We start from the raw sequence: 16,769 nt of genomic DNA on the forward strand, positions 1-16,769 counted from the left end.
TTTTGTAGTAAACATTTCAGCTATCAAACAGTAAAGTCTTTATATGGTGCATTCACAGTATTTTTGTTTGAAACTTTTTTCACTTCATTACTTTTGTCCTTTGGAAGAAATGTGTTGTTTTCCAGTCGTGGTTAGGGTAAAGCTGATTCACTTTAAAACTGAGCATGTCTGTGTGGATGCTGGAGCTTTTCAGTGTTGGAGACAAAAGGCTCAGAGGTACATGTACATTATTTGGATATTTTATCTCTGGTCTACTTTATGCTGACTCCACATTATAGAGGGAATGTTGATTTTTAGCTAAGCAATACTTTAGTTATTTGCAAACTACTGCTAATTACTGCTTACTTTGCATGTTAGCATTTTAAAAACATTATAGAAGATGTAAAAATGATGCATTGTTATAGGTTAAATTACATTTAAAGGTTCATGGGTAAAATCAGCTCCAGCACAGTCAGCTACTAGCATTAAATGCTGCTAACATATTAATAGATTAGCAATAAGACAAATGCACAACTTATGGTCATGTAACACAGAGGACATGCCTCTGGAGTATTACAGTACATTGTAGTTTTATGGAACAGTTTTTAAATAATAGGCGTCAAATCAATCTCAAAACCAAATTAACATTTAATTAGTTAACGTCAGCTACCCAGCGGTGTGTAAAGTACTTCACGTAAGTATAACGTCAGCTAGGTGTGTAAAGTACTTCAAATTAGAAGTATATAAGGTAGTCAACGTCAGCTACTCAGCGGTGTGTAAAGTACTTCAATGAGAAGTATATAAGGTAGTCAACGTCAGCTACCCAGCGGTGTGTAAAGTACTTCAAATTAGAAGTATATAAGGTAGTCAACGTCAGCTACCCAGCGGTGTGTAAAGTACTTCAAATGAGAAGTATATAAGGTAGTCAACGTCAGCTACCCAGCGGTGTGTAAAGTACTTCAAATGAGAAGTATATAAGGTAGTCAACGTCAGCTACCCAGCGGTATGTAAAGTACTTCAAATGAGAAGTATATAAGGTAGTCAACGTCAGCTACCCAGCGTATGTAAAGTACTTCAAATGAGAAGTATATAAGGTAGTCAACGTCAGCTACCCAGCGGTATGTAAAGTACTTCAAATGAGAAGTATATAAGGTAGTCAACGTCAGCTACCCAGCGGTATGTAAAGTACTTCAAATGAGAAGTATATAAGGTAGTCAACGTCAGCTACCCAGCGGTATGTAAAGTACTTCAAATGAGAAGTATATAAGGTAGTCAACGTCAGCTACCCAGCGGTATGTAAAGTACTTCAAATGAGAAGTATATAAGGTAGTCAACGTCAGCTACCCAGCGGTATGTAAAGTACTTCAAATGAGAAGTATATAAGGTAGTCAACGTCAGCTACCCAGCGGTATGTAAAGTACTTCAAATGAGAAGTATATAAGGTAGTCAACGTCAGCTACCCAGCGGTATGTAAAGTACTTCAAATCAGAAGTATATAAGGTAGTCAACGTCAGCTACCCAGCGGTATGTAAAGTACTTCAAATCAGAAGTATATAAGGTAGTCAACGTCAGCTACCCAGCGGTATATAAAGTACTTCAAATCAGAAGTATATAAGGTAGTCAACGTCAGCTACCCAGCGGTATGTAAAGTACTTCAAATCAGAAGTATATAAGGTAGTCAACGTCAGCTACCCAGCGGTATATAAAGTACTTCAAATCAGAAGTATATAAGGTAGTCAACGTCAGCTCCACCTTGGAGAAATGGGCCATTCTGCACAATGACTACTTTTACTTTGGGTACTTGAAGTACATTTGGATGATGGTACTTTTGGACTTTTACTGCAGTAACATTGGATTTTGACACTGTAGTATTTCTACTGTTACTGCAGTAAAGGACCAGAGTACTTCTTCTACCTGGGGAAACGTTTAATGGCAGGTTAATCCGGACTGGACTCATGTTTTAGGACAGGACCTGACTGTTGAGGAGGGAGTCTGCACCCATGGGTGAGCTTTAGCATTAGCTGTAAGCACAACAGACCTGTGTGTTCTAGTTATATAACTCTCCCCCTGCTCTCCCTTCACACGGTGGCGGTGCTGGAGCTGGTCATATGCGGTAAATGTGCAGTGGGGCTGCGGGTAGACAGTACAGGGCTGGGCCTCGGACTGGTTTAGCCTCATTCCAGCACACACGCCGCTTTCTGCCCCGATCTCTTCCCTGGTCCCAGATCCTCCACCTAACCGACAGATCCAGAGCCTCCCTCCCCTGTGACTGACAGCTGCTCTGTCCAATCGCAATGCCGGACATTGCTCCAAGCGGCCAATCAGCGTCGCGGGTGGATGTGAGCCCGTCAGCACGTTGAGCTGAGTCTGTGTTATGTGTGCCGTGGTCTGAGCGGTGTTGACAATAGGGAGAAAAGAAACAGCCCGAACCACGACCGAGCCGAGGAAAACGCCAAAGTTCGGGGGTTTGGGGAAGACAAGCGATCGGATCAGTAACAGGAATGTAAACTGCGCGAGCCCGGTCGCTTTATAGAGCTGTATTTCGTTATTGATGGGAGTTTGAGGACTGTTCCGTTGGAAGGAGAAGGGTGCTCGTGGGTTTGGCTGCTCCAGGCCGAGATCGTCCTCCCGTTCCGCCGCTGCGTGCACCGAGCTGGAGCTAGCCTCACACTTAGCTAGCTTTCCAAACATAGGATAACCCCCCGCCGCCGTCTCCGTCGCTAACCGCAGAGGATCAAGGTAAAGTACCGCGACGGTCGGCTGCAGCTTGTCGGGCTCGGGTCTGGACTCGGGACGGTGTGTCGGTCTGTGAGCGCTAGCTAACGGTAGCAGCATTAGCACTGCCCCTGTATTTACATCTGGGATGATGGGTGATCGGCCAAGCCCGCCCAGGTAACGTGGTTTTATCAGCACACACGTGAATGAGAGTTGATCTCCTCACTGTTTGTATGAAAATAATGATTGGATGAAAAATAATCAAATGTGTTCTGGCTGCTGATGCTAACAAGCTAATGTTCCGCTGAAGCTAACCCGCGATAGCCGCAGCACTGACGTTAGCTAGCCGCTTCAGTATCCCTTTCCTCTAATAAATCCCTCCGGCTTCGATAGAAGCCTGGATTACCTGCATGTGAACGATACTCAGGTGTGTGTCTGCTCTGGGGACGCAGCTGGTTGCTGCTGTTTGCTTTATTTTCAAACGCTTTGTAACGTTTGATCGGGAAGCTAACGTTGCTAACTGGCTAACGCTAGTGAGGTTGTCGCGCTGTCAAGTTTGCAGGTCCAGGCCCAGCAGACGCCTTCATCTCTGCAGCTGATGGCCTACTTTCCTGCTCAGTACAGGGGACATGTCACAGCGAAGTGCACCGTGCAAGGATATAGTCTTCATTATAGGGCTGTTTGGCTCAGGTGCTGGTTGATGCTGTGTTTTAATCCTCATGGGTTGTAAAAGTGGATCAAGTGAAGCCAACTGTCAAAATGTGTGGTTATAATCCGATATGAACTTTGACTGGCTTTATATTCTCATACTGGGTCAGAGCAACCTCTGCCTGTTCATGTGCCTCCAGTGTGGTGTGGTTTGTTGTTCAGGGCACCTTAGGGAGTGTGTGTGTGTGTGTGTGTGTGTATGACTCTGTAGTAACACACTGTCAGTGTTTTAGCCTGACATCTTCTGTCAGATCAAACTTGGCTTTGTTTTCCACCAGTCTTTTGCTTTTCCAGTCATGCCAGAGGCCAGCTGTGGCATCATGTGCTGCATGTAATAGTATGTGTGAAGGCGTACTCCTACGTTTGGTGCTCTAGCTCTGGTTCATCTTCAAGGTTACTGCCTATCACAGCATGTTGAGAGCAGGACCATCCCCGGCTGAGATAGTTTAACTTCCAAAGTCTCCTGTGTTTATGGTGCTTCTGATGTAGTAACTGTCTTCTTCTTATCAGCTCTGTGCTGCTGTGTGTGTGTGTGTGTGTGTGTGTGTGTGTGTGTGTGTGTGTGCGTGTGTGCGCGTGTGCGCGCGCGCGCGCGTGTGTGTGGGTGTGGGTGTGCTTGAAAGTTGCTGAATTCATTTTTTTCTTGAGTGTGTGAACAGTGTTAATTATCCTGCGAATGAATCACACCATTTAGACGCTCTGTCAGGTTGCAGCATTCGGTTAATAGTGGCAGCAGGAAACTTTCTGTAGAAGAGCAGTGAGAGTAGATTTTAAATAGTAGAACCAGGATTCATGCTGAAATAATTAGTGTTAGGTCCACACACATTCATGTATGAGTAACTCTAGGGTTTGAAAACTTCTTCTTCTTTATGGGATGCATAAGTGATTAGTTGTCATGGCAGACCTGGCTCTGGTCAGTAATGGCTGCAAAATTAAAACGGGTTTTGGCTCAACACATGAAATTTACAGTTCTGTTTCTTTAGTTGACATCATGTGTGTTCAGTAGTTCTCCTTTAATAATGCAAACAACAGAATGTGAATGCAGATGTAGAATATTAATGTGTGTGATCAGAATGATTGGCTTTTAAGAAAAATGCCATACATTCAATTTGTGCTGTTTATCATAGTAAACTTCATATCTGGGTTTTGAATTGTTGTTGGTTGAACCCAGATGTGAAGATGTCATTTTGTGTGTGTGTGTGTGTGTGTGTGTGTGTTTTCTAAACCAAAGAAATACTATATATGTGTATATGTACTATAAATTCAGCAGATGTTGGATTTGTTGAGTGATTTTTTTTTTTTAACATTTTGAGTCAATCAATTTGAGTCATCAACATGTTGAGTTTTCTGAACATTCAGTTTTAGCAGAGTGAAATCTGGACTGGATTCTGGTTCCTGGCTGTGGTTCTCAAATTAAATTGGATTTCTTAGAGATCATGTCTGAGTTTAAGTGAAATATTTACACATAAATTTGATTTCTGCAGCTGAACACTCCTGTGTGTGTGTTGCTTTACACGTTTGTTTGTGCTTGTAGTTCCTTCATTTCTTTTCACTCGGCCTTGCCATTACCTGTTTGTTGACTTCCTGTAGAACAACAGCTCCCTTAGTTTTTCCTCCCTCCCTCCTCTTCCTCCCTTTCTCTTGCTCGCTGTGCCCCCTCCTCTCTCCTTCCTCGTTGTTCTTTAATCCCACCTCCCTGAGCCTGTTTGGATGTCATTTGGTCTGTTATGTAAGAGGCATGGGAGGGGAATGGCTGTGGAGCTTCGGTGCCATACGCCTGACCAGTCGGCGGAGTCTTGCTCTCCCTCGTGTGTTGTGGTGGCACTGGAGAGTGTTCGCCATTAGCCGACTAGTCAGACAGGGAGATAGAAAGTGAGGGAGTGATGGTTATACATGGGGATACCAGTGCCTCTCTGCACAGGTGAGTGATGTTGGTACATTTCTAAGATTTTTCTTAATAGGAGAGTAGTTGTGCTTTTCACACTGCCTGACAGAATGTTGAATGTTGATTGTTGACATTGGCGACGTAGCAGCCAGAAACCAGCCAGTCAGTTACTGACTCCCTCTATGCTTGCATACTTGGCTAATAGAACAGATTCTGGTTCTGACGTCTGTCCCCCTCAGTACTTACTGAGATGTACACAGATGCCTACATGTAGCAGGCAGTGACCAGACCTGAGACATACACACTTGCTGTATTAAGTCACCCCTGCAGACTGGAAGTTGCGTTAGCTTGTGGTGTGTATGTCGGGATTGGATTTACAACACTGCTCGCTTAGTTAAAAGTTGAGTCAGTTTTATTATGATAGCTTTACAGTCTGTGCAGCACGCAAAACTAGAGCAGCAACTAATATGTTACTTTCAGTAGCCATGAACCTGATAGTTTCTCTGTTAAATCAGGTATGAAATGCTAAGAGTTGTGATTTGAATGAGTCCTGAGGTTACAAAAGTCTTTTGTCAGAGCAGCAAGAATCCAAAGATATTTAGTTTTCTCTGATTGGACAAAGGCATCAGAGAAGTTGGTTTGGCAAATGGCAAATATTTGGTGTTTTTTTTTTTTTTGCACAAAAGTGTTATAAAATGATAATTCAGTTATCAAAATGTGTTTTCTGTTTCCTGACGAATTGATTAATTTATTTTTTGATCATATCAAGTAGAGAAAAAAAAGCAGCAAATCCTGCCATTATTCAAAGCAGAGAATTAACAGTAGTTTTGCTAAATCAACTTATGAAATGATTTAAACAGCTCATTGAACCTTCAGAGACCCCTGTGGGTATTTTTATTTATCTGTTACTAATCAGCATCACAACTGCTGGAGTCGTGGAATTAACAGTTTACAGGAATAAAACCTGATCCTCACAAAGGTGTCGGGGTGTGCGTCAGAGCTGTTCCACTGTAAGACTTTAGCTGGACATGATGTCAGTGTAAAGGTGGTTTCAGGGCCCTACTGCTCCCATCCCCTGCAGTATTTCAGAAAGCTGGTTTAACAAACTGACCTTTACAAATCCTGCACCTGAGCTGACAAACTCAGAGCCTTCACATCTGGAACAGCTCATTTTTAGCGTGTTCAGTCCCAAGTCATAAAAAGTCCTAATCAGTGAAGCTCTGATAATGTGATTCATCTTGGCAACAGGTAAATACAGAGCAGAGCCGTTCCTTTGACTCCAGTGTTCACGTCTGACCAATCACATTTCTCTTTAAAACCACAACAGCTGTGAAGGAGACTCCAGCTGTTTCACAGGGTTACATGAAACTTAGCACAGTCACAGACCTCAGTTTCTATAATGATGAAGGAGCTGCTGGGTTCCTGCTCTACATCTGTTACTTTACATTTTAGGTCCAAGTGCAAATTGGCAGCAGGAGGTGAAATCAGATAAGTGTATTTGTTGACCTCTGACCTTATAGCCCGGATGGTTTTGATGATTTGAAGACTTTTTTATATTAAAAATACTGTAATGCAGTGGTATTAAAACAGTACGCAGCTGATATTTAACAACTCACTCTTGAACTACAATGAATGCAGTGTTACAGTCATTAGTGTGGTTTCATTTGCACTACAGTCATCCTCTCAGAAAACCCAGTTTTCACTGTGTCATGACTTTAATCCCTCGAGGCAAATGTGTGATTTGTGATACTGGGTTACCTGAATAGCATTTGACTTGACTTGACATGTCAGCGATGATTGGAATTTTCCATTAGCCGACCAATCACAGCTTGAGATCGGTGTCTTGACGCGTCTACAGCTTCACACGGATTTGTTTTATTTTCAGTATTGAGCAGTGAGTGTTTCAGTGCAGGGTGAGTGGCTGACGACACAGATTTGATCCTAATGTGTAATCTTTGAATGTGAGGACGGAGATCGGTCTCATTGCCGGTTAGGTTGATTAGGTTCACAGAGCAAGTTCCCACAAAGTGATTTGTGGTTCTGTGACTGAAGCTCAGTCTCCTCGACTCTGTGAGTTAACAAACCCTGTTGTTGTGTGTACACTGAGCCTTGTGATATGGCCAAAGTACTGTTGGGACTGACTTTGTGTGGAATGTGAATAGTCCTGCTCTGCAGTTTAAAAAGCAAAACTGTCAACTTGGTTAGGACATTACAGTCTGGGTTAACGTGCTGCGTCGTCACCATGATCATTTATATTGAGCGGTTTTGGTTTTGATTCCCAGCACAGCAGGACTTTCTGATCAGAGGTGAGTTACCTGCCAGACTGGCTCTGGGAGAGTTTAAACTTAGCAGCCACCAATGAGACGGACCAGTGCTCAGCTGGAGGTGTTTTTCCACCAGGCGGCTGATGGTGATACCAGAAGGCATTTTCACACAGATGAAGAGCAGACAGTGACTCGTGTTGACACATGACTTGTCATGTAATTGGACATAATGTTAATCTGTGTCTGTAGAGTGTGGTATTAGTACATTTAGTACATGAGCTCTAGTTAAAGTACCTTTACATAATCACCTACAGATTCAGTGTTTAGCCTATAAAATGGAAAGGTGGCTTCTGATCTGCTTTGGGAAGGTGAGTCCTTAGCGCGTTCCAGGGGAAACGTTGAGTAGGGTCCTCATAAGGTTCTGGAAATGTGTACAAGACACATATGCTAATGTGCAGGTCTCGATAAGTTTGGGGGAAAAATATTTGAATTATCTGTCAAAAAAAATGTACCTATCAATGTACATGGGGACTTTGCTTATAAATCACACTTGTCAGTCTTGATTATGAGTTTCATTCACTTACAGTCATGTTGCATCAACAGCTTGACAGGCTGTGGCCGCAGATGGACATGTTGCTCCTCTGCGATCAGTAATCACTTTAGAAACTGCAGTACAGTGTGTGTGATGATGGACGAGCAGCTTGTAAAAAGCTTTCACTGTCAGTGAGTCCGTGTCCTCAGGCCGCACGGTTGTGTTTGTGTGTGTGTGTGTGTGTGTGTGTGTGTGTGTGTGTGTGTGTGTGTGTGTGTGTGTGTGTGTGTGTGTGTGTGTGTGTGTGTGTCTAACCTCTCCTTGTCTGTCTGCTCTGTCCACTCCGTTGTGTATGACGCCTGTGTGACTTTGACAGATGCAGCCGGTGCAGAGTCCTGCCTGCAGCGTCTCATTCACCTCTCGTTACATAACCGCTTCTGCTTGAGCTCTAATTCCTTTCTTCTCCATGGATCACGATCTTTATCCTCTCCTGACACCAGTGTCTCCAGACTCTGCTGCTTCTGCTTAAAGAAATCCAGATGTTTTAATTTGCAGTGACACATGATCAGTAAATACTGTACTGTTCCAGAGGCTATGTCCATTATAAATAGAGTTTGGTTAATCTTGAAGGTGGAGTTTGATTATTGGTCGTTTTAATTACATACCAGGATAGCTCTTAGGATTGTGGTGTCTGTGCATCTCTTTCACTTTTTGCACGTTATTGTTGTATATTTAATGTTAAATGGATAAATTAGTAGTTTTTGCTCTGAAAACATGTAGGTTTATTAAACAGATTCAAAGAACCTTTGCTGCTGCACACATTGTGGTTAGGTGTTGTTAGAAAAATCACACTTTCTGCAGTACAATGTTAAGGCTCAAGGCTCCCGAACAGCTGCAATAGCAACTTTATGGTGAGATTGTTTTACTCAGCTGCTGTTTCTAAGGTCATGAATAGACTTTGAGCTTTAGCTTTTAAAGAAACTTAAAGCTCAGGAAAAAAGTTGATTTCAACATCCATGATTTCAGGTCAGCTGGGCCAGCTACTTGTGATAGAAAGTTTCAGCTACACACTGAACTGAACATACTAAAATCCCAATCCTCACATTAGCAGTGGCCAAACTCTACATGTTTGCCCTCCTGCTTTGCCTGGGAATAGCAGTTTTCCAATAAAAAAAATGACGTCCCAGTTTGTAGAGTGTAATTAGCATCACAGTCCCAGACTTTGTATCTCAGCTGACCTATCACCAGATGGCTCTTTGTACTCCTCATTTTCTTTTTCCAAAGCATTTCCTCATGGCTGCTGTTCAGAAAAAGTAGTTTAGCAGTGAGAAGTGTGAGTGCTGCAGTTTGTGCTGTTAATGCCTGAGGGCCCGGTCTCTTTTTTAACATGTAATCAGCAGCCAGCACACGGCTGAGGACGTTTCCTCAGCTTCCTCCAGTGTGGCGACAGCTCACAGCCACAGAACCAGCTCCATTGTTGTGGGTAGACGCTGATGGTTGTGTGTCTGTTTTGTGTTTGAGCGTGATGGTTCATTGGCAGGTAAAAAGGTGGTGTGTGTATGTACTAAAAGGAGGCCCCAGCTGAGGTTTACATAGGCTCCCATGCTGGGAAAACCAGGCTGCATGCTTTGTTATGAAGCCAGTAACTGCTGAGAGACTGATGGACTGAACACAGTCAGCGGGATGTTGTTGTCTTTCCTTTTTTTGCTTTCATGATCTCATGTGGCTTCCTGTGCTCAAATGCAGGGTTTAGGCTTTGCTAAGTGTTAGAGGAGCTTTAAATTGATTATTATTTGCCTGGTAGAATTAGAATCATGTGGTAAAATGATTGAATGACTGATCTGAGTCTGTAAAGTCTGTTCTCTGCATATCTAATGTTGTTTTATTAACCTCATGCCCCCCCCCATGTGTTTCTCCCTGCAGGGCTATGTCCTCAGCAGCCACCACATCTCCATCTGTGGACAAAGTGGACGGATTTTCACGGAAGTCTGTCAGGAAGGCCAAACAGAAGCGGTCACAGAGTTCGTCCCAGTTCCGCTCTCAGGGCAAACCCATAGAGCTCACGCCCTTGCCACTGCTCAAGGGTAAGAGGGCACAAGTGTGTGTGTGTGTGAATGTTGGGGTTGGTGGGTTTCTTTAGTTTCTGCAAAACTAAAGAAAAATATGAAGTTTATATGAAAACAGACATGAGGTGTGATTCACAAAATGCGAACAGCAACAAATGCAAACAAAAGTGTTGGAAGAGCTGTAACATGTAAACAATGTTTAGTGTGTTAGTCTGCCCTCCCTACCCACAGCTGCTGTCATGAAATTCTTCCTGTCTCGCTCTAAGGACTGTTCTTTCCGTGTGTGTGTGTGTGTGTGTGTGTGTGTGTGTGTGTGTGTGTGTGTGTGTGTGTGTGTGTGTGTGTGTGTGTGTGTGTGTGTGTGTGTGTGTGTGTGTGTGTGTGTGTGTGTGTGTGTGTGTGTGTGTGTGTGTGTTAGCTACATGTCTGCACAGGAAGAATAGTATGCAGGTTGCTGCTGCTGCCTGTCACTGACGTAGGAGAAATTGTCATATCTGAATCTTTAATCTCCTGATAACTTGGCTAAACAATTTCAACCATGTCACTTTAGGTTGCAGCAATACCTGTTTGTGCCTTTAATCATATTTAAAAAGCATTCTCCCTTCTGAAGTTGTTGACTCTGGATGATTTTTAGAGGCACAGTTGTGTAATGTGTTGGAATATTTCACATAAAAAAAGCAACGCAAAGCAAAAGATTTTGTGTTGTTGTAAATGTTGATTCGTTGTTGTGTGACCTCTACAGTTAGATCAGCTTAGGGATGCCATTGTGTTATTGTGCAGTGTGGCGTAGCCGTGTCATACCTCACATTATGTGAGGTACATTATACATCACGATGCAGGTCAAGGTGAGTTAGGTGGTGTGTGATGTGCACAGACAATGGCTGCACTTACAGACAATGAGACACTATCACACTTGTCAGTGTTGTGGTGACAGTAGGAATGCTGCTGGACAGAAACCACACAGATCCACCGCCTAACAAACCACTTCCTGCTTCCTTCTGTTGGGGAGGATCCACCATGCGTCCGTCAACGAGGGTGGGGCTTACAGTCAGGGTGGGAGGGGCATCTTCTGCTCTCCCTGTGCTCTCCCTGTGTTTATGTGTTTTAAAATGTGCGTGTCTGTGCTCACGCTCCACTGACTCTGGCTGTCATTATGTAAACAGAACACCTGACCTCCACCCTCATGCAAACGCTCACTGTTGTTTACTGCAGACATTGTTAGTAAAAGTACATGGTTTGATAAAGAATCAAATATCTAAACATCATCAGGGTTGTTTGAGTGTGTTTAAAGAAAGGCAGAGCTGTGGTTCCTAGAAAGCCGACTAACTGCAACTGCACCGGGAGTGTGTGGAAGGAATATTTGGCTGTGCACAGAATCTGTTCATTTCCATGTTTGTGTTTCCAAAGATCCAACCAGATCAGCCTTTGCTGTATAAATTCTTTTTGCTTTATTTGCATAGTGTCAATTGATTCTTCATCTTGTCATCTTGTTCTATGTTGCTATGCAAAGACTGTCATTGCCTGGTTTCATATTTGGTATATAGATCACTGGCATCTACTGATAATTTGACTGAATCAATGTCTGAAAACATTGTGATTTCTTATTTATTAAAACATGCACATTTATCTGCGCTGACAATCTGTTAAGTCCTATTTCAGCAGGTTATCCCCACTAGAAATTAAATAAAGCTGCATTACTTTCAGTATTATTTTGTTATGTAATTGTAGAACTAGTCTGCCAGCACGAAAATAACAGACCAAATGTCCTTGTGTTTGTTGCCGTAGTTTCTTTTTATGGTCTAACTGTATTTATCTGTGGCTGATGAAGAAAAACAGGAGGTCTTACCGGCCCCTCCCAGCTTCAGTTTCACACATTCACATTCACACGGCTCCACACATTTCTCACCTCCCCAGTACAATCACAGTCTGCTGCTTCTGACCGCAGCTCCACAGGAACTCTGCTTTCAGTCGCTTCAGAGCCAGCCTGTCATCAATTAGAAACAGTCGGTAACAGATTTCGCTGCTAGGTGTTATTCCCCGTCTGCTGCGTTCTGTTCCTGCAGAGACGTACTATATAAACCAACACATGTTTTTACTTCTGTGTTTGCAACTGCACGTCTCTCTGTAATGATCTGCATGATAATTGGATGGTAATATCCAGGATGCAGCGTGTAAACACAGCTTAGACTGTGTCTGACTGTGTAAAACATATACATCTTTCTAAAAAAGCCTTTTGGATTTAACAAAACAAGCAGCTGTAGAAGTCCAGAGGTCGGTATCAGAAATAATCTAATCACCTCAGTCCAGACATTTGTGTTGCACAGTGTGAGAAAATGTTTATTGTTAGCTTGGCAGGTTAACATTAGCTTCCTCAATCTGAATGTTGTTTAAAATCAATGTTGGCTGTTGCAGCTTCACACTGAAGGCTGGTATGAAAAGACAGTACCAGCTGTTTGTAAGCACTTACACACTGAAGATGTTTTGTGTCCCTTTGTTCGTCCTTAGCTGCTGAATGCAAACATACACAGGCTGCGGTTTGTTTGGAGGAAGGAGTGTCTTATTTATTTCCCAGGATTTGGACCAGGATACCTTCCATCTGGCCAGAAGACAAACTCCTCTAACCTCGACGCCTCCCTTTACTCCCATACATGTCCGCACAAAGTGGAAGAACGAGCGTTAGGTTTTTCAGCTTCCACTTGTTTGTTATGAGCATTAGTCTTTAAAGACTAAACCTCTGTGTTGAACTGGCAACCAGTGAAATTGAATTAATAAATAAAATCAGCTGTGGACCAACAGAGCTGATGTCTGACAGCCTGGTGTGGGCCACACAGCGTTTTGTCGGCTCTTCCTGGCAGACCGGCCTGCCTGTGATCTTGCAGCATTAACCCGTGAGGGAGGTGTGTATCTGGCAGTGCTGTGTTTGATGCTGGCATTCTCTGACGCCACCCCAAGGCTCAGCCTGTTGGGAAATATTTCACCTCTGCATTCAGAGAAAGACGTCAGGAATTAATGTAGTTTCTAGATTTTATTCTTTAAGATCGATGTTCGGTGATTTCTGCTAAATATTTCATATTTTGTTTGTTTTTGTTGTTTTCAGGCTGCAGAATATTTATTGCTGTTTTACAGTCTCAGGGATGTTTTTATTCTCTAGAGAGTCTCCCTTTTGTTAGATGTCAAAATTCCTGTTATCCAGCTGTGTTGCTGTGTGCTTTTCCAGGATTTTTTTTGTTATATACAAAGAGGAGGCATTAGAACAGATACTTTCCGCTGTTTTTGAAACAGGATTTCCTGTTTTCTTGCTTTCTATTCATTTTGAAATACCTGTAGGGGATGTTATGGTTCATAAAAATGTGACAATGGGGATATAATTTCTTTTTTTTTAATGCTTTCAAACTCCTACTCAGTAAAAAAAACCCATTCCCCTGTTTGTCCTTCACTTAACCTTTTCGAGTTTTTATAAGAGGGCGCTGCTTTGCTGTTTGTCCTTATTCATTTCCATACTGTCTTGGTGGCTGCCTTCCACCCTGAGGGACACATGTGAGGCAGGAGTGAATATCTGGACAGCTTCATCTGTGGTGCTGTTGGTTTAACACACAGCAAAAGCACATTGTGAAGGCACACACTCATATCTTTTCCCTTCTTTCTCTTCCTCATCCTCCTCCTCTTTGCGGCTTAGTCATCGTCACAGGTCAGTCTTCAGCCAGAAATGACAAGCATGGTCTTGGTAAGGCACGGTGGATTACATAAATCCCGTTGCTGGCTCATTCCTAGACATTTTGAGGAGGGCGCAGTTTCCCCAGAGGGATCCCTGGGCACAAAGGATGACGAATGCTGTCAGGAATTTTCACAAAAGATCCGGTGAGCGTCACTTCGTAGCCAAATCCACACCCCTGGTTTCAGCAGGCCCCTGGTTTCTCAGTGAATTTTTTGTCAGTATTTACAGAAAGAAGAAAATACCCAGAATATACAGTACTCAGAGATTCAGAAGTTTTTGTTGTGAGAATCTGAGGGACTCACAACGTCCCTCAGCTGCCTCAGCACATTGGCCTTTCGTAAGCCCTTAAATCTTCCAGTGTCACGCTGAGGTTGGAACTGTACGCAACTGGACCCTCAGCCTGAGTCTTCTGGATCATTATCGGCTATCTATAAAGCTTATTCGTATTGAGGGTCACGGAGGGGCTGGTCCCAGCTGACTCTGGGTGAGAGGCGAGGAGCACCCTGTGGTGTACAAAGAGCTGACACATAGACAAACATTCACACCCACAGGCGATTTAGAGTTACCAGTCAACCTAACCTGCATGTGTTTGACCCGTGGGGGGAGAAAACCCACGCAGACGCGGCCTGGGTCGACCAGGGTTCAAACCCCCAACCTTCTTACTTGCGTTTTGTGTCATTGTTATTCACTGTAGAGTGAAAACTGTTCTTCAAAGTAATGAAAACAGGTGGAACAATGCCAGCAACAACCTCTCGTCAGTGACAACCTCTTCGCTTATCACAAGAGTTGGCATAGCAACAAAAACATCACATTTCCTCCATGCAACAGCAGGAAAACATCCCGGCGTGATACTGTAAACACACAGCAGGAGTTGTGTAATCTCATTCACATATATAGTACATATGGGTACATGCTTTAGGCTGCAGTGACTATTTCCACAGAGATGTTCACTTAAGGAATTAGAACGGGGGATGAAGGCAAACAGATTGAGGTGTAGAGTGGTGACGAGTCTGGCGGGAAACCTGGAAGAAGGATTAAGAGTCTTTTAATGTTTTGTGGCAAAGGAAGGAGGAAGAGGAGGGATGAAGATGGTTCCTCTCAGGCAATGGCTAAACATAGACAAACTCCTCCTCTGGCTGCAAATCTGTCCTTCCCATCTTCTCTTTATTCTCTCTTTAAATGACCAACTCCTTCTGAAGCTGGTCAGTTATAACCAACCAGTTATGACTTATTGTCATTATAAACGAATCTGTCTAGTTTTTCTTCTTTCTCTGACAGAAGACAAGAAATGACTCCAGACAAATAAGTTTCATTCTGACTAATCAAGTAACTGAGTATTTAAGCAGCTGTCATTTTTTTTTAAAAGCAAAATCTCAGACACAACAGAGTCCAAGCTCAGACTTGTGCTGGTCCCGTGTCATAAAAGTTGTGGTGTTTTCTTGCGAGTCTTTCATGTGCATGATGGGAAATAACTGCTAATCACGTTTTGTATTGTGTAAGTTTTGGTACTTAAGTCCATCTTTTGCAAATCTCTCAACTTCATGGAAGCAGTTTTATCTTCTTGAGTCACTGTGCAGTAGTAACTATGAAGCAGTTAAATAATATTTGTAGACGTCAGAGCATCCCCAGGCTGTTGTTTGTCTTTCTTTAGAAGAGCTAGACAATTGCATTTAAGTTGTCTAACATTTGTTTGTTTAGCTGGAAGGCAGAAGGTGCCAGCGATAACTGAAGCCCCCCAGGATCCATGTGAGGGGAGAAGGATTGATGAATAAAAATCAGGCCTCCTGTCGTCGTCCTCGCTCTGCTGCTTGTGCTTTCCTGCTCTGACATTAGCTGCTGTGTCGTCTCAGACTCGACCCCCTCATGTCACAGGTTCTGTGCCATAAACCAGAGAAAACGTGACCAACGCTGCCCGTTGAAGCCCGTATCTGATTCCACTGCAGCCTGAACCAGATTCTCCTGTGGCTGAGCGTGTTGTTGGCATTTTTGACCTGTATTAGGTTCCTCTCATGTCTCAGACCTACATCCACCTTGTGTAGGAGGACTGATCCGTCTGTGACCTCCCTGGGCAGCGGGTTTTAAAATAAGAGAGTAGCAAAAAATAGAGATATACAATGCTGCACTGCCCGCCCCTGGCTCTCTCTCTGGTCTCTGTTTGGCCAATGAAGCCCATGACACACTGCCTCATCTTCCCTCCCCTCCACGTTCTCCCCTCAAGAGAAACCTGATCTACGAGGTGTCTCTTTACATTTTACAGCCCCACTTGCTACAAACAAGCCATAAGAAAAGTGTGGGTCTGTTAACCTTCTGCTGGGCACATGTTTGACTCAGATTAGCCCACACTGCAACGTTCATGGCTGTGACTTTCTACTGTTGATGCCTACCAGGGAGCGGAAACCTGATTGAGTGAGTGACAGTATTTTGTGTACGGGTGTTGTGGGACCAGGCATGGCTGCTAGCAGAGGAGCATGGGGTGTTAAAGTTAGCTTCTGCTGTCAGGGGCTGTGGCTGCCACCAGCCGGCCCAGCCTGTCATGTGTGTGTGAGGCACATGGAAAGGTAGACTTAAAATGGACTGAGGGTAACAGAAGATGAGTGTTTGTACTGGCTGAGAGATGAGTGGAAAGTTCACTGGTGGAATGAGTACATTTTGTCTTTATGATCCCGTGTGGAAGAATTTTAATTTGCGGTACAGCAAAGGTTGACGTTCAAGAATGTGGGTTTAGTCCATGGCTGCGGATCAACCTCATTCTGAACCTGGTTCTGTACTGAAAGCAGTGCAAACATTCCTGAAGTGAGTTTGGGCCTGCTGAGTTTCTCTGTTTTCTGCTGTTAAGCATGTTTGAGCACACATTCATAGACCAGGGCTGTAACAGTGATTATCATTTTAACTGGTTCACACAGAG

The 16,769-nt window shown here is 43.5% G+C and overlaps 1 protein-coding gene across 4 annotated transcripts in view; it reads left to right on the plus strand.

The window, feature by feature from the left end:
- Positions 1 to 2,346: 2,346 nt before the first annotated feature.
- The window catches only part of ppp2r5eb (protein phosphatase 2, regulatory subunit B', epsilon isoform b), a 32,020-nt gene continuing 17,597 nt past the window's right edge, over positions 2,347 to 16,769 (plus strand). Inside the window, exons 1-2 of one of the 4 annotated variants that reach the window (XM_026300129.1) lie at positions 2,347 to 2,871; positions 10,007 to 10,167. In XM_026300129.1, the coding sequence (XP_026155914.1) occupies positions 2,843 to 2,871; positions 10,007 to 10,167 (190 nt within the window). In that variant the 5' untranslated portion in view covers positions 2,347 to 2,842. Of the gene's footprint in view, positions 2,872 to 5,021; positions 5,324 to 10,006; positions 10,168 to 16,128; positions 16,271 to 16,769 lie in introns of those variants that run through there. The other 3 variants (XM_026300138.1, XM_026300120.1, XM_026300148.1) reach the window with 3 other exon arrangements.

The sequence above is a fragment of the Mastacembelus armatus genome, chromosome 22 (genome assembly GCF_900324485.2).
Source record: "Mastacembelus armatus chromosome 22, fMasArm1.2, whole genome shotgun sequence".
Taxonomy (NCBI): domain Eukaryota; kingdom Metazoa; phylum Chordata; class Actinopteri; order Synbranchiformes; family Mastacembelidae; genus Mastacembelus; species Mastacembelus armatus.